This window comes from Bubalus kerabau, chromosome 11, assembly GCF_029407905.1.
Source record: "Bubalus kerabau isolate K-KA32 ecotype Philippines breed swamp buffalo chromosome 11, PCC_UOA_SB_1v2, whole genome shotgun sequence".
NCBI classification, from domain to species: Eukaryota; Metazoa; Chordata; class Mammalia; order Artiodactyla; family Bovidae; genus Bubalus; species Bubalus kerabau.
This window is the reverse complement of record NC_073634.1, coordinates 5,881,343-5,901,078: the sequence shown is the minus strand read 5'-3', so window position 1 is coordinate 5,901,078 and position 19,736 is coordinate 5,881,343. Positions and strand designations below refer to the sequence as shown.

Here is a 19,736-nt window from a genome sequence, read left to right as displayed (position 1 = left end):
CCACCTCGGATCATCAGACATTAGATCCCAGAGGTTGGTCTCAAGGATGCTTGCCCTGGGCCAGGCCCTAGGAGCACGTGAGCCTCCTCCCCCGGGAAGAATGGGGGAGCTTGTCTCCACTCCACAGCTGGGGACAGGCTCCAAGAGGCCACACAGCTCCCAAGGGAGAGGAGCCAACGGTCTGGCTCCAGAGCCCATATTCCTGCCAGCCGGAGTATCCCCGCCATGCGTCCCCGAAGCACCCCAAGAACTCGTGAGTGACGCCCCCTCTCTCCTCCCCAGCTGTCCTCGCTCTGCCAGCTCCTGAGCCTCATGAGGCCATCATCCCTGAGGTGGTACCTGGGCCCTGAGACCATGCTGCCTGGCCAGGAGCAACAGCCAAAAGCCAGTGCCCAGCTCGACCACAAGGTGAGCACCCAGCCCCTGCCCGCCTCCACCAGGGCGCCACCCCAGGGATGGCAGGGCTGTCCACACGGCACAGCCTCGGGGGCTTAAGGCTGCCATTCCCAAAACCCCTGCTGCACAGGACCACGCCCGACCAGCTGCTCCTGCCCACCTCCACAGAGCCTGTCCCTGGCGCCCCTCACAGAGGTGGCATGCTGTGGGCACAGGCACGCAGGCTTGTGGGGTTTGCTGCGTCCTTTGCAGCCTGGCGTGGCTTTGTTGGAGAGGACACAGGAACTGAATTGCTGGTGAGGGGAGTGGGGTGGAAAGGAGTGCTGTAGACAAGCAACACAGGGAACATTCTCACGCACGAAGCTGCCTGTTTCTGGTGATCAGAGCCAAGTCTAGCTCCCTGTTCCTATTCCTGTGGTCCTCACTAAGGCCGAGTCCTAAGCTTTCCCAGTTCTTCCGAAGTGGCCTCCCAGACCTCACTCAGCTTGCCTGAAAATTAGGCTTGGAGGAAGTCAGGAGCAACAAGGAGCCCCAGAGCCTGCAGGTCGTGGGGCTTGGAATGGTCAGGCCTGTGGCCTCTGGGGTGAGTGTCAAGCCGGGGTGACTGTGTAGGGCCTTCAGGCTGGGATTCCCAAGCTGGGCTCCCTCAATGAGCACCCCCATCCCTCCATCCCTGGGGAATGGGGGATGAAGGATGCAGATAGGCATCTTCCTAATTTCGGAAGGTGGTTAATTCCTAAAGCTCTCCTGGAGGTTGGTTGTTAACGATCAGGAGGCCAGCCTTTGGGCATCATTCTGAAAATCAGATAAGGAATTAATTACTTAATGAACACAAAGGAACTATTAAGAAGATGTGATCACCCCCAGGTGTACGTTCCTCTCTTGGAACATGGAGAGAAGGTTCTCAGCTGAGCCTGACATGAGCACACTTATGAGGCTGCTGCCTCCCAGGAGAGCCTGTCTTCTTTCTTGTCCCTTTCCCCTGAATCTGGAGCCTGTTACAGAGACTGAGTCTGGCTGTTCAGGGATGAGGGGTGCGGGGCTCGAGAACACAGGTGGGGTCAGCCCTTGGGGATGGTACGTCTGAGCAGAACACAAGTGGGCAGGCCCCAGGCCTGGGCTAGAGATGGGAAAAGTGACAGGAAGAAGGGAAGGTTGAGAAAGGAGAGTGGAGGCTTGTGTCTGGTCTGGCCAAGGCACCTTGGGGCCACCCCTGGGCCTCATCTGCCTCGCAGAGGTGGTGTCATTGCCTGGCCAGAGGGTGCCGTTTGGCTCATTGCATTCCAGAGCCCATCTGGTAGGAGATATCCCTTCAAAAGCCTGGGAACAGAGGGGAGTAGCAGGCTCAGGGTATCCTTTTATACTTGAGGATTATTTTCATGCATGTAATCCTGGTGGCTCAGACGGTAAATAATCTGCCTGCAATGCAAGAGACCTGGGTTCGACCCCTGGGTCAGGAAGATCCTCTGGAGAAGGGAACAGCTACCCACTCCAGTATTCTTGCCTGGAGAATCCCATGGACAGTAGAGCCTGGTGGGCTACAGTCCATGGGGTCGCAGAATGTTGGACACGACTGAGCATCTAACAAACTCACGCATGTGAAGGATGCTGTGAAGTGTCCCCTTGGTCGGCTGCCACATTGAAAGGGGCAGGTATGTCTCGACCAGGCGCCCCACACACGTAGGGTATGCTGGTCTAGGGAGTCCAAGGCAGCTCTTGCATGCCTCTGTTGCAGCACGAGCCCATGGGATTGATCCTGGCCCAAGAGGTGGGGAGCCTACACCAGAGGAGGGGCAGGGCTGGTGGGGGGACATGGGGGTCTGCACAGCAATGTGAAGCATCCTGTTTCCCTGGGCTGGGGACTGTTCTGACTGGGAGGGGCTAGGTGGGGCAGGTGACTGGACTCCCGCCACCCAGCCCCACTCCCCACTCAGCTGACTGACTCCTCATTAGGCCCCAGCGTGTTTCATCTTCAAAGGTGATCAGGCTGCTCACCAGCCAAAAGAAGCAGTGGCGTCATCCGCCCTGTTTTACAGGGAGTGGTGGTCGGGGCTCGCTGAGCTTTTATCCGCAGAGCTCAAAGTGTCTGCCTTCTTTCTCCCTGGGGTGCACAGGGGAAACTAAGGCCAGAGTGAGGCTGGCCCAAGGCAACCCAGCCTGGAGAAAAGGGGGACAGGCCCTTCCCAGCACTGGGCCCCATCCCCTGGGCTCCCACTCCCTTCTGTCGAGGAGATTTCCTGCCCAAGGCTGCTGGGTCACAGCCCTTCTCCAGCTCCGGATAAACACTTGTGCCAGCCTCCATCCCACCTCCCCCATCCTGTCTCTGCCTGGGGCTTTGGCCCAGCTCCTGCTTCCCCTGGGAAGCTCCTTCCCGAGAGGCTGGGTGCTCAGATGCCCATGGCATGACTCTCTCTCCTCTCGGATTCCCTGGCTTTGCAGTTGTCCCCTGACTTGTCTGTCTCCCCGGCTAGACTGTGGGCACAGCTGCTGTCCCAGCATCGCCTGCCGTGTTTGGCACTAGATGATGGAATGAGTGAAGAAGTGAATGAATGCAGTTGTAAGTCTCCCTGTCTAAACTCTCTTCTTCCACCCCCTCTGGGCCTCGCACCCCTCCACTGGAAAGCGCCCTCCCTCTGCATGCCCTCCGCCCTCAGACCAGCCTTTACCCGCAGGCCCCCTTGTCTTCTGATGTCCCCGTTTCCTTAAGGCTACAAGGGCTGATGGCCTGGGCTGCTTCTGTGGGAGCCCTTCACTTCAGAAGTGTCACCAGCTGACGAGAAAGCCAATCACAGCCAATGTTTGTAATTACAAGCTAGTAAGAGTCCTGCCTAGGACTTCCCAGGTGGTTCAGTGGGTAAGAACCCACCTACCAATGCAGGAGACACAGGAGACATGAGTTTGATCCCTAGCCCCGGTAGCCCATAGAATAAAAAATGGCAACCCACTCCAGTATTTTTGCCTGGAGAATCCCATGGACACAGGAGCCAGGCGGGCTACTGTCCATAGAGTCACAAAGAATTGGACACGACTGAGCGACTTAGCATGATCAGCAGTGTTGTGATCATTTCAGATGCACAGCAGAGCGGCTCACCCATACACACACATCTTTCCGTTCTCCCCCAAACTCCCCTCCCATCCAGGCCGCCACATAACACTGAGCAGAGTGCCCTGTGCTGCACAGTAGGTCCTTGTTGGTTATCCGTTTTAAATATAGCAGTGTGTACGTGTCCATCCCTAAGTATCCCTTCCCCCATCCTTCCCCACCGGCAACCATAAGGTCGCCAAGTCTGTGAGTCTGATTCTGTTTTGTGAGTTCATTTGTATCATCTCTGTAGATTCCACATATAAGTGATGTCATACGATATTTAAAGTGCTTTTGGATAAAGAAGCTGCTCAGCCCCTGGGTGCTTTTGGGGGGGGCGGGGCTGGGCTTGCCTGGTTTGAGAAGGCAGGGTCTCCCAGAGAAGGATCACTGCAGTCAAAGTGATGATCTGGGGACCTGCATGGGCCGGGGCCCTGCGAGTCTGCAGGTGGGAGCGGGTGTCTCAGTGCACGTGTGTGCTCTGGGAGTTGGCCTCCAGGTGCTTCCCTCTGGTCCATGGGCACCAGGTCAACAAGCGGCCTCCATGTGTGTGAGGCTGTCCTTTCGGCTCCTGTGCAGACAGACTTCATGTAACTGGACTCAGAGCAACCAGCTCAGCCATGCAGCTCGGAACCAAGGGTTTCCTGGGGGCTTTCTGTTTTCTTGTAGCTGACATGTGTAAACCATATTTGGCCAGACTGACTTACTCACTTTTATCCAGATGACTGATGCTTTGGTCATGTTAAACTCCCCTACATGTGATATTCCTATTGATGGCACTCCCCTGCCCTTTCTGGCTTCTCCCCAGGGCTATCTTCTTCACCGATGCTACCATGAAGGAATCTGGGGTTCTGTTTTCCCCCTAGGGATTTGGAAAGTCTATAGAACCAAGAGGGCTTCCCAGGTGGCGCTAGTGGTAAAGAACCTGCCTGCCAGTGCATGAGGTGTAAGAGACGCAGGTTCGATCCCTAAGTAGAGAAGATCCCCTGGAGGAGGGCGTGACAGCCCACTCCAGGATTCTTGCCTGAGAATCCCATGGACAGAGGAGCCTGGCGGGCTGCAGTCCACAGGGTTGTACAGTTGGACACAAGTGAGGTGACTTAGCACACACCACATGTAGAACCAGGGTCTTTATGGTAGGGTGGAGGTTTACCCCTTGGTTTGGTTAAACTCGGAGACTTCGAGGAAGTTAACTATCTCTCATTGTGTAGAAAGAAAACCAAAGGGCATGGAGCCAGGTGTCCCAGGGCCGGGGCTGTGTGGAGCCAGTCCCGTCTCCTCCTCTGCCTCCAGGCTGCATCCTCCTCATGGTCTGACAGTGTCCTCACGGGACAGACAGCCTAGGACCCACTGGAGGTTCTGCCTCTGTGGTGCTCCCTGTCCCCCAGGGCCCAGCTGCAAGAAGCCACCCCACCCAAACTGAGCCTGGCAGTTGCAGGAGCCCCCATCAGCGTCCTCGCTGGGCACGGGGCCTTCGGCCCGCGTCTGTGCTCACAAGGCTTCGGGACGGCTTGTTTATAGGAGAAGTGCGTTCATGGAGAGGTGAAGGGGCGGGGTATGCTCTGAGGTCGGGTAAAGCTCTGGGGTGAACCCCACCCGACTGCATGGATTCCTTTGAACTCACTGCTGGGATTTCTGCACCTCTGCGTATCTCTGCACATCTTCTGCAAAGGGCACGGGCCTGCCACACATGCGTGTGCACATATGTCTTGTGTATGCGTGCGCGGGTGTGTGTGTGTGTCCTGTGCATCCCCTGTATGTATATCTTCATGGTGTGCCCAGGTGTTCATGGAGTTGACAGACAAGTTATACCGCTTTTGCTCCTGCGCCGGCCTGTCCCTGTGTCGGGTGACCCTGCCAAGAGCGGCCTTAAGTGACTGGGGTGTGGTTGGGGAGTTTGGAGAGAGGAAGGGAGGGTGCTGCTGCCCTCGGGCTCTCCAAGCCGCCTCTGCACCGTACACTGTCCCGCAGGCAGGCAGCACCAGCAAGGGGACGTGGAGTCTCTCAGGCTTGGCTGGGGCACAGGCATCTAGCCCCGTGTCACCTAGAAGGGCAGGTGGAGGGGGAAGCCCTCCCTCTCCCTCCCCTCTCTACCTCTCCCTGCACTTTCTGGCCCTTGCCCTGCACCATAGGGAGAGCCGTGCCCACAGGCTCGGGGACCTTGGTCAGGCCAAGAGGAGGAGGGTTGGGAAGAACTGGCTGGTTTTGAAGAATGGGCTGTGGCTATTCTGGACTCCTGAATCCCTTCCCTGGCTAGTCTGTTGTGGGTTCCTCCTCACTTCCTCCAAAACGAGGAACATCTGACATCTTTTGAAATAAACTTCAAAGAGGTGGCCTCTGGGCAGCTGACCCTAAGGGGAGGCCCATGCCCCAGCCACACGTCACAGCCACCTGAGTGGCTGCAGGCCTCTTCAGAGCGGGTACCTCTGAGCATCTGAAGGCACAGGGGGCCAGGGCTGAGACCAACTTTGAATTCCAACTCCCAGGAATTCTGGCTTCTTTGTAAGTGTATGAGCAGGGCTTCAAGTGATGTTATTGAGCTGGGAGGAGAGGCGTGGATTCTGCAGGCAGCTGTTGCTAAGCCCAGCCAGCTGGCCTCCTCGGCAGCTTCTGGGCCTGCTGTCTGCCCTGCCCCACCCTGGGCTCAGTTCTCCTGAGGACCCTTCAAGGGTCCCTCCTTAAGCTCAGTCCTCATCCCAGGTGGGTGACTCATCGGCTTCTGACCTAGCAGCCCACTTCCATCTCTTCCTCCTTCAAGTCCTCCTGGACAACTCTGTGATCGTCTTCCTCCTATTCTTTCTTAGGAAAAAGTGAACCTGAGCGCCTGTCACATCACATTCAAACCCCACCATCCAAGGGCTTTGTCAGCTCACCCTACTCCATCCATGCAGTTCTTCTCTTGTGAATCAAACCACTCCACTTGATTCCGAGCAATGGGTGCCTTTCCCAGAAACCTGCTGTTCTTCCGCCTTTGTTTTTGCTCCTGCTGGTCCTCCTTCCTGGTGATGCCTGGCCCGTCTCTTCTGTCCTTGGTGATCATTGCAGTCTGTTTATTCAGCCCTTGGCTTGTCCGCCCATTTCTTCACACGCCTGAACAGAGTCGCCTTTGAGGGCAGGGGCTAGGGTCTAATGCGCTCACTAAAATGCCTGCCCTGAGCAGGTACAGTCTGGTGAGGAACCCTTCCCCATCTCTGTATACCCAGCCCCACCCACCAGTCTCAAGAATGCCAATGGAGGGGAGCAGGGCCGGCTTGCAGGATCTTAGTTCCCTAACCAAGGATCAAACCCAGGGCCCGGCAGTGAGAGCACACTCTTTGCGACCCCACGGACTGTAGCACACCAGGCTTCCCCGTTCCTCACCATTTCCTGGAGTTTGCCCAAATTCATGTCTATTAAATCAGTGACAACATCCAACCATCTCATCTTCTGTTGCCCTCTTCTTCTTCTGCCTCAGTCTTTCCCAGCATCAGGGTTTTTTTTTTTTCCAATAAATCAGCCCTTCTCATCAGGTGGCCAAAGTATTAGAGCTTTAGCTTCAGCATCAGTCCTTCCAAAGAGTATTCAGGATTGATTTCCTTCAAGATGGACTGGTTTGATCTCCTTGCAGTCCAAGGGACTCTCAAGAGTCTTCTCCAACACCACAGTTCAAAAGCATCAATTCTTCAGTGCTCAGCCTTCTTTATTGTCCAGCTCTCATATCCATACATGACTACTGGAAAGATCATAGCCTTGACCATACAGACCTTTGTTGGCAAAGTGATGTCTCTGCTTTTTAACACACTGTCTGGGTTTGTCATAACTTTCCTGCCAAGAAGCAGTGGTCTTCTAATTTGATGGCTGCAGTCACCATCCACAGTGATTTTAGAGCCAAAGAAAAAGAAACCTGTCACTGCTTCCACCTTTTTCCCTTCTGTTTGCCATGAAGTAATGGGGTCAAATGCCATGATCTTAGTTGTTTTAATATAGAGTTTTAAGCCGACTCCCTAGCCAGGGAGAAGAAAGAGCTTCTGTGCTATATCCTAACAGAGTCCCAGAGTTGAGTGTGGTTGGCTTGGCTTGAGTCGTGTGCTTACCTCTCAGCCAGTCACATAGCCAGGCATACAGTGATTGGCAGGCCTAGACTACTGGAGTCAGGGCTGAAGTCCCCACTATGGGGCACCTTGGCCTGGGTGTTGGGGACAGGAGGCTGGGACTTGACAGAAGGAGGGGATGGGATCCTGGGCGCTGGGAAACCTTAGTGTCCACAGCATCCCTCTGGTCTTCAGAGCCCCATGTGGGAAATGTAAGGAGGGAAGTGCTTCCCAACAACTCAGTGAATAAGAAAGATAAGAAAGAGAAGGCAGGAAGCCACTGCTCCAAGGGGCCTCTCCTCTCCTGGAGGAGGCCTTTACCAGCACCCCGGCTAGTTTCAGGGGCTCCCCGCAGTGCACCCATGCACTGATGCGCTCGCGCACACCCAGACATAGATTCCCAAACAGAGGCACTGAGAATCCCATCCCTCTCAGGGCAGCCGGCAGAGCAGGGCCTCGGTTCCAGATCCCCCTGGGGTCAGGGTCTCTATCCCAGCTGAGAAGCAGAAAGGGCTGCCAGTCCCTGCCTGTCATCTCCCCTGACCCCATGGCCAGCAGGAAGCCAGAAAGGAAGAGTAGGCTGGGTGGGAGCGCGCTCACAAGGGTTTGCCTGCAGCCCCTTGGTTCCTCCCACCCGTGGACGTTGGACGGGGCAGATGCTCCGAGATAAGCCCCTGCAGCAGATCCACAGGAACAAAAAGCCCTCAGCCTTCCTGCTTTTGCCTCAGCTTATCTCTTTCACAGGGCTTCCCTGGTGGCTCAGACAGTAAGGAATCCACCTGCAACGCGGAAGACCCAGGTTCAGTCCCCAGGTCGGGAAGATCCTCTGGAGAAGGGAACAACTACCCACTCCAGTATTCTTGCCTGGAGAATCCCATGGACAGAGGAGCCTGGCAGGCTACAGTCCATAGGGTCTCAAAGAGTCGGACACGACTGAGCGTCTAACACACTCATCTCCTTCCCACCTGGCCCCACCACGGCACCCAGTTCCTTCCGTATCTCACTGCTGAGCCCAGGGTCCAGGGCCACTCCAGGTCCAATTCCAAGTTCAGGATACAGCTGAAAAAGAATCCCTCCATCCCTTTCCAGTGAACTCAGGGTCTCAGGTCTGTGAACACACTTCCTGTGGACAGCTAAAAGAGCAGGTGAGGGGCTCATCTTCTGAGAAATCTGTAGAGGGGGACCCAGGCTGGGCCCCGGGGTCCTCCCACAGCCTCAGCAGAGACGTCATATCACATCTCTCTGCCCAGCTGGGGCCTTGAGAGCAGCTGTCTAGGAGGTGGCCATTCCTGGTGGCTGAGCCAGAAGTCCTGGTCCCACTGGAGGCTGCCAGCCCATCTCCCATCACCCTGTCGGCCTCATCCTGCTCCTCGTTTAGGGCTCCGCCCACGCCCTTGCCTAAAGAGGCTTTCATTTACAGCATTGAGTGTCTGGCCTCGCGGGCCCGGGCTGCGTCTGGCAGGCCTGCGGCTGTGAGGTCTATTCTCTGGCCTCTGTGGCCTGGGCTCTCAGGGGCCCTGGGCCGGGAGGAGGTGCCGTGTCATGTCGTTTCCTGGTGATGGTGCGTGCGTCCCTGTCATTTCCCTCTCTCTGGGACTTGTGCTGGTGACCTGCCCTGGTCAGTCACTTTCAAACTCGGCTTTCCTTTGGGCACCGCCCTCCACTTGCTGCTTCTGGGGCTTACTGAAGCCAAGGTCAGAGAGTGTGACCTTGGAGCAGGAGCAGCCTGAGCAAGAAGAATAAATCATGCAGTTAACTTGTGGGGTGGAAGAAGATAGGAAGAAATAGCATCCTAGAGGTGTTGGAAGGTACCACCCTCCAGGACAGGTCCAGAAGCAGCTCGCCCAGGGAAATGCATCCCCTCTTACCTGTCTGTCACCACGCTGAGGCTCTTGGCCTGGGACCCCGCACGTACCCTACCTCAGGACTGTTGTTTAGTTGCTAAGTCGTGTCCGACTCTTTGCGACCCAGTGGACTATAGCCCTTCAGGCTCCTCTGTCCATGGGATTTTCCAAGCAAGAGCACTGGAGTGGGGTGCCATTTCCTCCTCTAGTTGTTGTTTAACAGGGGATCTTCCCAACCCAGGGATCAAACCCCCTTCTCCTGTGTCTCCTGCATTGGCAGGCAGATTCTTTACCTGATGAGCCACTGGGGTCGCTCAGTTGTGTCCAGTCTTTGCAAGCCCATGGACTGTAGCCCACCAGGCTCCTCTGTCCTTGGGATTTCCTAGGCAAGAATACTGGAGTGGGTTGCCATTTCCTCCTCCAGGGGATCTTCCTGGCCCAAGGATCAAACTCACATCTCCTGCGCTCCAGGTAGATTCTTTACCACTGATCCACCAGGGAGGCCCACTTCAGGATTATTCATGACTAGTTATTTTTGTTGTTATTTGCCCAGCCTCTCCTGGGGCTCTGGCCTGCAGCCCCCAGGGTTAAATCTGTTAGGAAACATTCACAGCTTGTCCAGCTTAAGGGAGCATGTACGCACATCGGTTTCACTCCTAAGCCTTACTGGAGGTAGTCATGCAGTCAGGGGACCTCTCTAAGCTCAGCTTCCACATCTACTGTGGCCTCTGTGGGAGTGTGCTGGGTCAGGGTACTGTGCAGTGGGGCTGTAGGACTCAGTTTGATAAATGGAGAAAGCAAGGAAGAGAATTCATTAGGACCCAGCTCGAGCCTTGGGCTTGAAATGGTTCAGTCTTTCCCAGACTTCACTGGTACTAGAACCAATCTTCAGCATGTGTGTGTCTCCAAGGGATCAAACCCCGCCCCCCCTCCCCGAGAGGACCCACAGGTGGTAGCGATGGGACCTGTGGCACAGGTGTTCCAAATGGGGCTGAGAGCAGAGTGGACTGTGGCCCCAGGACAGCCTCTCTCCCAGAGCCTGTGAGCATGGAGCGGCGAGCCCAGGGGAGCTGCTCTGGGGTCCTGGCACCCCAGGCAGGGGCCCGGGCAGCAGTCGGCTTTGAAGGCCAGCTTGCTGAACCATGCCTGTGCATCGTGTGCTCCTGGGCCCCGGCAGGCTGGCTAGAAGGTCCTTTGAGTCAGTCTGTCCTTCCCAGCGGGTGTTCCTTGGTCAGCCTGAGTTTTCCCACCTCCCAACCCCCACAGCAGCCACCCCAGAGCCTGGCTGGATTGCTCCTGAAGGATCCCCCAACCAAGGGCAAGGTCTCCCATACCCCACCCTCACTCGGGCCCCAGGCTGGCAGCGTCTGGGGAGGGGGCTGGGTTCAAAGGGTTACCTCGGGTGATCCTAGGCTCTTGGTCAGATCCGAGGTGGGAGAAACTGCACAGTTCTCAAGGCTTCCTGGGACATCCTCTCCCTCCCCCTCTCTGCCCTTTCTTAGCGTAAATAACGCACAGCCAGCTCCCTTGGCATTAGCTAGAGGGGAATTTTCTAAAGCATGAATTTCCTGGGAAACGTCCACCCTTTCTCCCTTCGTCTTATGACGAAAGCTCTACAAACGGAGACTTGGCCAGCAGTTCCCGGGTTGGAACTTGCTGGACCAGAAAAGGAGGCAGTGGCCTTCCCCTCCCCCAGCCCCCTCATGGTGACAAGCCGCGCGGGCCTGTCTCCTATCCCTCTGCCTTGTCATCCTTCCCCAGGGGGAGGACAGGGCCGCCTCCAGGCTCTGGAGCCGGGAAGGAGGCATCCAGCACAGCCCTTCTCAGAAAAGCCCTCCCACCAGACCCAGAAGATGGAAGCTGCAGGCTTCGCTGGCAGCGGTGGAAAGGGACCGTCCTTTCTTGTCGGCATTGGGTTCAGGCACGTCCCATGCCTCAGACTCTGCCTCTCCCCAAGTTGTGGACTGAGGTTTCCAGGTCCTGTTTCCCATGGGGGCTTCCCAGCCTCCACTCACGGCCAGTCTGGAGGGACTGGGTGGCCTGAGCTGTGGAGATGGGGAGGGGCCCATTCTACAGACAAGATGTCCAGGCTTGGACGGACACGAACCCCTACCAGGGGCATGCCCCCCGCACTGCTGGGTGACCCTGAAGCCACACCGACCCCTATCCCCGCATACACACACACACCTGCCCTTGAGGACCTGGGCTTCCCAGGTGGCTCAGGGCTAAAGAACACGCCTGCTAACCCAGGAAACTCGGGTTCGATCCCTGGATCTGGGAAGACCCCCTGTAGAAGGAAGTGGCAACCCACTCCAGTGTTCTTGACTGGAGAATCCCAAGGAGAGAGGAGCTGGCGGGCTACAGTCTGCAGGGTCGCAAACAGTCAGGCACAATTGAGCGAGGAAACAACAAAGGGAGCGCGGGCTGGAGGAAGGGCCACCAAGCGCTTGCGGCCCTGGCCTGCCAAGGCTTGGCCTCTGCCCAGCTTCCCTTCCCTACGTCTCTGGTGCCAGCAGGACAGGATGGGGCTTGCTGAGTTCAGGAATTGGTCACAGCTCGAATGGAGCAGGAAACGCAGCCCTCACACCTGGCTGTTTACTGTCTCCTGCCCAGCCCAAGCCACCCCCCCTCCCCGGAGGGCCTCCCGGAGCCCCCGCTGCGCTCACATTCTGACCTTCACAGAAATAGGGCCAGGGAGAGGAGCCTGGGGGAGGCTGGGGGTTCAGGAGAATCCTGGCAGGCCCCCAGTGCCCTGGTCTGTCCCTGTGTCTGAACCAGAGGACACACACTGCCTTACCTCTCCTCATCCCCTCAAAGCAGAGACCGCGGGTCTAGGGGGTATGAGTGGAGGAATGGTGTACGCGACTCTGCTGCTAACAAAGTCCTTTTTTCCAGAGTGTTCAGCCTCTCAGTCATGTCTGACTCTTTGCAACCCTATGGACTGTAGCCCACCAGGCTCTTCTGTCCATGGGATTCTCTAGGCAAGAATTCTGGAGTGGGTTGCCATGCCCTGCCCAGGTATTGAGCCCAGGGATCGAACCCTGGTCTCCAACATTGCGGACAGATTCTTTACTGTCTGAGCTATCAGGGAAGCCCCCTTTTTCCTAAAGCACCACTGTCAAGACTGCTGTCTGGGTCCTGATTTCTGACCACAGGTGGTACCTTATCCCCTTCAATCAGAGCAGTCTTTCCTAAAGGGCCTCCGCTCACTTAGGCCCACCTGCAGGGGTCACCCTCACGTGCTCCCAGTCATCCTTCCAGGTAGGTGTTGTCCTTTGGAAAATCGACTTATAAAAGGTGATTTAAAGGGCTTTTCTTCAGAATTACGTATTCCTTCTTGCTGTTCCCACACCTTAGTTCAGTTCAGTCGCTCAGTCTTGTCCAACTCTTTGCGACCCCCTGGACTGCAGCACGCCAGGCTTCCCTGTCCATCACCAACTCCCAGAGCTTACTCAAACTCATGTCCATCCAACCATCTCATCCTCTGTTGTCCCCTTCTCCTCCCACCTTCAATCTTTCCCAGCATCGGGGTCTTTTCTAGTAAGTCAGTTCTTTGCATCAGGTGGCCAAAGTATTGGAGTTTCAGCTTCAGCGTCAGTCCTTCCAATGAACACCCAGGACTGATCTCCTTTAGGATGGACTGGTTGGATCTCCTTGCAGTCCAAGGGACTCTCAAGAGTCTTCTCCAACACCACAGTTCAAAAGCATCACTCAACTTTCTTTATAGTCCAACTCTCACATCCATACATGACTAGTGGAAAAACCATAGCTTTGACTAGACAGATCTTTGTTGGCAAAGTAATGTCTATGCTTTTTAATATGCTGTCTAGAGTGTTCATAGCTTTCCTTCCAAGGAGCAAGCGTCTTTTAATTTCATGGCTGCAGTCACCATCTGCAGTGATTTTGGAACCGAAAAAATAAGGACTCTCACTGTTTCCATTGTTGCCCCATGTATTTGCCATGTAGTGATTGGACCGGATGCCATGATGTTAGTTTTCTGAATGTTGAGTTTTAAGCCAACTTTTTCACTCTTCTCTTTCACTTTCATCAAGAGACTCTTCAGTTCTTTGCTTTCTGCCATAAGGGTGGTGTCATCTGCATATTTGAGGTTATATTCCAGCTTGTGCTTCATTCAGCATTTCTCATGATGTACTCTGCATATAAATTAAATAAGCAGGGTGACAATAAAGGCAAAGGAGGAAAGGAAAGATATAAGCATGTGAATGCAGAGTTCCAAAGAATAGCGAGGAGAGATAAGAAAGCCTTCCTCAGTGATCAACGCAAAGAAATAGAGGAAAACAACAGAATGGGAAAGACTAGAGATCTCTTCAAGAAAATGAGAGATACCAAGGGAACATTTCATGCAAAGATGGACACAATAAAGGACAGAGATGGTATGGACCTAACAGAAGCAGAAGATATTAAGAAGGGATGGCAAGAATACACAGAAGAACTGTACAAAAAAGATCTTCATGACCCAGATAATCACGATGATGTGATCACTCAGCTAGAGCCAGACATCCTGGAATGTGAAGTCAAGTGGGCCTTAGGAAACATCACTACGAATAAAGCTAGTGGAGGTGATGGAATTCCAGTTGAGCTACTTCAAATCCTAAAAGATGATGCTGTGAAAGTGCTGCACTCAATATGCCAGCAAATTTGGACAACTCAGCAGTGGACACAGGACTGGAAAAGGTCAGCTTTCCTTACAATCCCTCACCTCCCCCTGCCAAAAAAAAGCCCCATATTCAGGATCGTATTCCTGGGATTTTCCCTCCAGATTCAATGATGGGAATCGGCATAAGAATGAAATTGTGAAACCTGTTTGTTTTTTTTTCTCAGTAATTCCCCACTGCACAGACTTCCCTCCAGGGCTGTCTTCAGATCCCAGGCCCACCCTCACCACGCCTCCCAGCCGGGAAGATAGTTCTGAGAGGAGTTGGGGGTCAGGGGCCGGGGGAAGGCGGGCCAGAGCCTCCACCTGAGCCAGTGGTCCAGCTGACATGTCACCTGCAAACAAGTAAATGTTTAGAAGCCTCAGGTCCTCTCTGCCCTCTGCCACACTCCCAAGCTTGCCCCTCCCAGCCACCTTCCCTGCAGTCATTGCCCCTGGATGTTTTCCTTGGCCTCCCCCCTTCTCAGCTTCTCCCTCCACTTGCTCAAAGCCCCTCTCCAAGACCAGACTCCGGCTCGGTGCTTTCCAAGGTCTCCGCCCTCTGTCCCGCCCCACACCCACCCCAGACCCAACTGGACAAGGTCAATTATAATTGGCATTGTCTCCTTTAGAATTAATGTAAAATTTTTTTCATTATATTCTGATTATATGAGGAAAGCACACACAGTGTAAAGAAATAATCTTAAAAAAAAAGATGAAGGAGGAGCTGTAATTCTTCTCAGAGTGGTGGTTCCGCTTGGGTGGATTCTATCCCAACAGATTCTAGTGTCTGCTTTCCCCACGTGCCCCCTAACCCCCTCTGTCCCCCACCACGCGGTCTCCCTGCTCCAGAGCAGCTCTGAGTGGCCTCCACTGCCCACTGTCTGAGCCCTCTGCCGCCAGCCAGCTGTTTCCAGGGTGCCCCTCCCTCCCTCTGCTCCAGCTCAGCTGGTCCCGCAGCAGCGGTCGGTCCCCCAGAAGTGAGCCCTGCCTCAGCTTCTTGCATCAACCCCTGGGGTCTGTCTGCTTTTGTGATTCCCGCCCCCACAGGGCCATCTTCACCTCAAATCCTACTGCTCCTTTGGGGCCTGGTTGGGTTTAGTCACTTCCTCCCCGAAGCCTTCAGAACTACTACACATCACCGCAACCTCCTGCCCCGAAAGGTGGAAGGACCCTTTCTCCTTCCGGGCCAAGGCGAAGCTGAGATTCATTCAGTATTCATGGACCAGACAATTGCCTTCCTGAAGTATCTTTTCCCTCTAGTGTCTGGGTGTTTGCGGCGGTGTCTTAGTCAGGGTACAGCGTCTGATACACAGGCCTGAGCCTGCTCTCTGGGGCTGAGGTGGCGGGAAAGAGCCGTTTGCCAGGACTGCAGAGCTCAGGAGTTCCAAATGCCCTGGGCCTCCGAGGGCAAGGCCAGGCTGGGGAAGGGGAATCCTGCAGATGGAGCTGGCTAGGGATGCTGGATCATTCCCCAGCACCCCCGAGGGCATCACGGCCTGGAGGCACACCCAGTGGGCTCCTACTTTTCCCCTGCTGCCAGGTGTCAAGTCCCAACCCAGCCAGCCCATGGCATCGGCCACCTGCAGGCCTCAGATGTTGTGCTAAAGAGCAGGCTGGGACCTGGGCAGCACAGGTGCTGCTGGAGGAGCGGGGCAAGTGGCCTGTGTCCTCGGATTTTGCACATGGTGTTTGAGTGAGAGAAGAGTGTCTACACTCCAGAGTGTGTGCTGTCCTCAAACATGGCTCCAGCTTCTGCACCTAGGAGGCCGCCGGCTCTGTGCAAAGAGGCTGTCACTATTTCTGGGGCACCTCCAGATGCTGTAAAGGGGGAGGGTGATAAGGGCAGGGGAAGTGGGGGAACAGGGGAACCTCGGCTGACTCTGAGCTCCCACCCCATTATCACCAAGCCGGAGCCCGGCTGGCCACCTCTGGAGCCTGCCTGTCCCCTCCCAGCACAGCCCGGGGTGGGTTATCTGCCCGGGGCACCACGGTGGGGTGTTTCTTGCCACCCTTCCTATCTTAGAAGGAGCCTGAAGGGGACGAGGCAGTGGGAGCCTCCGAGTGGGGGAGGGGTGTGCCCGCTGGGTGCCAGGAGCCGGCTGTCTTCACGGCAGGAGCCTCGCCCGTCTTCAGGGCAGGTGCGCCCCGCCCTTCATTCCCTCTGTGCAGCAGGTGAATGTCCCATAAACGAATGGGCCCCAACAGCCTCCAAGGGGACCAGGGGATCAAAGCATCCTCTTATCAGATAGAACTGGCCTTGGTCCTGCTTTCACCCCTGGTTGTCCAGGGGGCAAGAGCAAGGGCATGAGTAGGTGGGTGAGGGGGCAAATGCTCAACCAGACTTCCTTCCCTCTGTGCCTCCTCGGGTCAGCACAGCGAGGGTGTCCGGACTGACCCCCACATCTGTCTGTGAAGGGGTGTCCACGGGAGCCCCAGGGCTGGGGGACAGCGTGGATTTCCAGGTGGCAGAGAGTTCTTCCTTTACTGAAGCAGGAGAGGATGGTCATTCATCAGGGCCCATTCATCAGGAGTGCTGAGTGAGTGGGGCCCAGAGCCCTCTTGGAAGATGCCTCCCGGACACTGTTGGCGCAGGAAACCCGGGCTGGGCTTGCAGCAGTGGAGTCAAGGAAGCCCGTCTCTCCCCAGGTCTGCTACCTGTGCCACAGCCTCCTGACCCTGGCCGGGGTGGTGGTCAGCTGCCAGGACATTACTCCAGACCAGTGGGTGAGTCTCCTGAGAGAGGCTGGGCTGGGGCTGGCGGTGGAGGAGCCCAGCCCACTGCCAGGAACTGGAAAGAGTGGGAGGCTGAGAAGAAAGCAGGCCTGGGGGAGCCGGCCTCATCCTCCTCCCAGCAGGCCCTCTGAAGGGATACTGACCCATGCCCCCAGTTGCCCATGCCTCCCCTCCCTTTCCTGCCCCACTGCTGAGCAGTCACTCAAACCCATCCTCCTCTTTCTCTAACTCCGTGCTCCCCTCCCCCACCCTGTGGCCCGCCCTCCCTGCCCTCCCTGCCCTCCCGTGGCCTCTGCAGGGAAAGCTGCAGCTGCTCTGCATGCAGTTGGACCGCCACATCAACACCCGTATCCGGGAGAGCCCCCAGGCCATGCATTGGACCACACTCAAGGACCTAGCTGCCCAGACCCACACCCGCTGGCAGGAGCTGCTGGCACAGTGCCAGCCCCAGGTGGCACCCCACCCGCCCACCCCCAGGCTTGGAGGGGGAGTGGCCAGTCGCCTGACCAGAGCCCGCAGAGCGCCTACCCACTCTGCAGCTGCCAGGCTCCTGGCTGGGAGATGGGAGAGGGCAGTGGGGGGTTGCGGGGAGATGCATCCCTGGTGGACCATCATCTGTCTTATCAAGGGTCAAATGCCCAGGGTAGGGTGCAGTGAGGGGGACACAGACAAGCTGACTCCTGGGTAAAGGCAAAGAGAAACTTCACCCCAGAGAGAGGGAGGCGCCTAGACCAGAGGGCCGGTTTGTCGAGAGCGGTGCCAGGAAGGGACACCAGAGGCACCAGCTGTCCACCCTCTGCCCAGCTGTCCTGCAGGCTTGAGGTTGGCCTCCCACTCTGCTGGGAGGAACACACCCAGGCGGCTCTGCTGCTGCTGCTGCTGCTAAGTCACTTCAGTTGTGTCCGACTCTGTGCGACCCCAGAGACGGCGGCCCACCAGGCTCCCCCGTCCCTGGGATTCTCCAGGCAAGAACACTGGAGTGGGTTGCCATTTCCTTCTCCAATGCATAAAAGTGAAAAGTGAAAGTAAAGTCGCTCAGTCGTGCCCGACTCATAGCGGCTCTCGTTCCTCCTAATTTTTGTAGCAATGACCCTGCGCTCCTGATTTTTCAGACTCTAGGAGTGATAATTGTTCAGTCACTCAGTCGTGTCAAACTCTTTGCATGTGACCCCATGAGCTGCAGCAACCCAGGCACTCCCATCCTTCACTATCTCCGAGAGTTTGCTCAAACTCATGTCCATTGAGTCAGTGATGCCATCCAACTATCTCATCCTGTCGCCCCCTTCTCCTCCTGCCCTCAGTCTTTCCCAGCATCAGGGTCTTTTCCAGTGAGTCAGCTCTTCACATCAGGTGGCCAAAGTATCGGAGCTTCAGCTTCAGCATCAGTCCTTCCAATTAATATTCAGGGTTGATTTCCTTTAGGATTGATTTGTGATAATATTCATAGCTAGTATTTATTGAACAAAGATCCTCTTCTACATAAATCCACATAACCGCCCCCCTCCATGAGGCAGGTATTGTTGTGATCCCATTTTACAGATGGTCAAGCTAGCGAAGAGTCACTGAGAGGTTAAACAGCTTGCTCCATCACGCAGGCTGTGGCTTGCAAATATCAAGACCAAGGCACCAAGCCAGCCTGACTTGCACGCCTGCAGAATTAAGCACGGTCCAGCCCCTCTCTCTGGCAGCCTGGCTTCTGGCCTCTTGTTGGTTCTGCCAATAAGCAGCCGTCCCACCCCCAGCCCCTGATAGAGATGAGCTGGGTCTCCTAAGAACTCTGTCTCCAACTCCCCTCCCACTGCCCCTGAGCCCCCAGCTTTCCTTCCCCTCTGTGCCCCACCCCCCAGTGGCCCGTAACCTCTGACTTGGGGCTGACACATCAGCCACAGGCTGTGGCTTGGGTCTCAGATTGCACAAGTCTCTGAGAAAGCTGAAGAGCAAGCCTCACCCTCCACCCCTGAGGGACTAGATCACACTGGTCTCTGGTGGGAAGCGGTGTGCTTGTCATGAAAAGAAGGAAAAATGATTGGCGGCTTGGCCGAGCCAGGGCCAGGCCCCAGCTTCCCCTCATACCGCCTGGGCCTGCGAGCTGGCAGTAGAGGGAAGCAAGGCAGACCTGTGGCCGGGCGACCTGTTGACCTGCCGCATCCTCACCTGGACAGGAGCCCCTGGAGCCCTGGGGCTTAGCGAGTGGCAGGAGGCCTTGGTGGATGTTCAAGGGGCAATGGAGAGTCAGGGAACATCAGGTCCATGGGCCCCAAGGGCCCAGACCATCACACCATGTTTTTCTCTTTGCCACAGGCCCAGTACTTCAGACTCTGGGAAGGTGTCTAATGGAGCAGGGCAAGGGTGGCCCGGTGCTCCTGGCTCGCAAGAACTGAACATGGCCTAGGTAACGAGTCATGGAGGATGGAGGCCAGGAGAAGACCAACCAGCCGAAGCGAGCGCCTGCCTCCCCCGCTGCCCTGAGGCCCGCTGGGCAAGGGTTCTGCCTTGCACGTCTCCATCCCTTCCCCATTGTCTCTGCTCCCCAAGACCATCGTCTCCAAAACTCTGGTTTCCCTGGGCCTCCCGAGCCCCCCAGCCACCATCCTCCCCACCCTCCTCCACTTCTCCCTGTGTTGTTTATGTGAGGGTTCTTTCTGCACACTAAAGTCTCAGCATCAGTGGTTTAGAAGAGTTCCTCTGATCCTTTACTGAGGGCCTGTGCCCAGCGTCCAGTTTCCTGATTTCTCCGCTTGTGCTTTGCAGAATTCTCACCTGGGGTCAGTCTCAGGCCCCGCCCTGCCCCCTGCAGCAGAGGACTGTTTATTAAACCTTCAGGGTTTATGAACAGTCTTGGCTATGGCCTGAAAGCTGTCAGAAACCCCGGGAGCAGGGGTGGGGGACATCCGTTTGGACCAGTCTGAAACCACCCCCCTGCTGCCACTGGGGAAGAGCCATGGGGTGAAATG

General features: G+C 56.1%; 1 protein-coding gene across 1 annotated transcript in view; it reads left to right on the top strand.

Moving 5' to 3' along the window:
- Positions 1 to 19,433, top strand: part of FAM178B (family with sequence similarity 178 member B) — a 105,367-nt gene extending 85,934 nt beyond the window's left edge. Inside the window, exons 13-16 of the mRNA XM_055539374.1 lie at positions 283 to 408; positions 16,696 to 16,773; positions 17,081 to 17,233; positions 19,084 to 19,433. Coding sequence (XP_055395349.1) covers positions 283 to 408; positions 16,696 to 16,773; positions 17,081 to 17,233; positions 19,084 to 19,116 — 390 coding nt within the window. The 3' untranslated portion in view covers positions 19,117 to 19,433. The remainder of the gene's footprint in view (positions 1 to 282; positions 409 to 16,695; positions 16,774 to 17,080; positions 17,234 to 19,083) is intronic.
- The last annotated feature ends 303 nt before the right edge of the window (positions 19,434 to 19,736 follow it).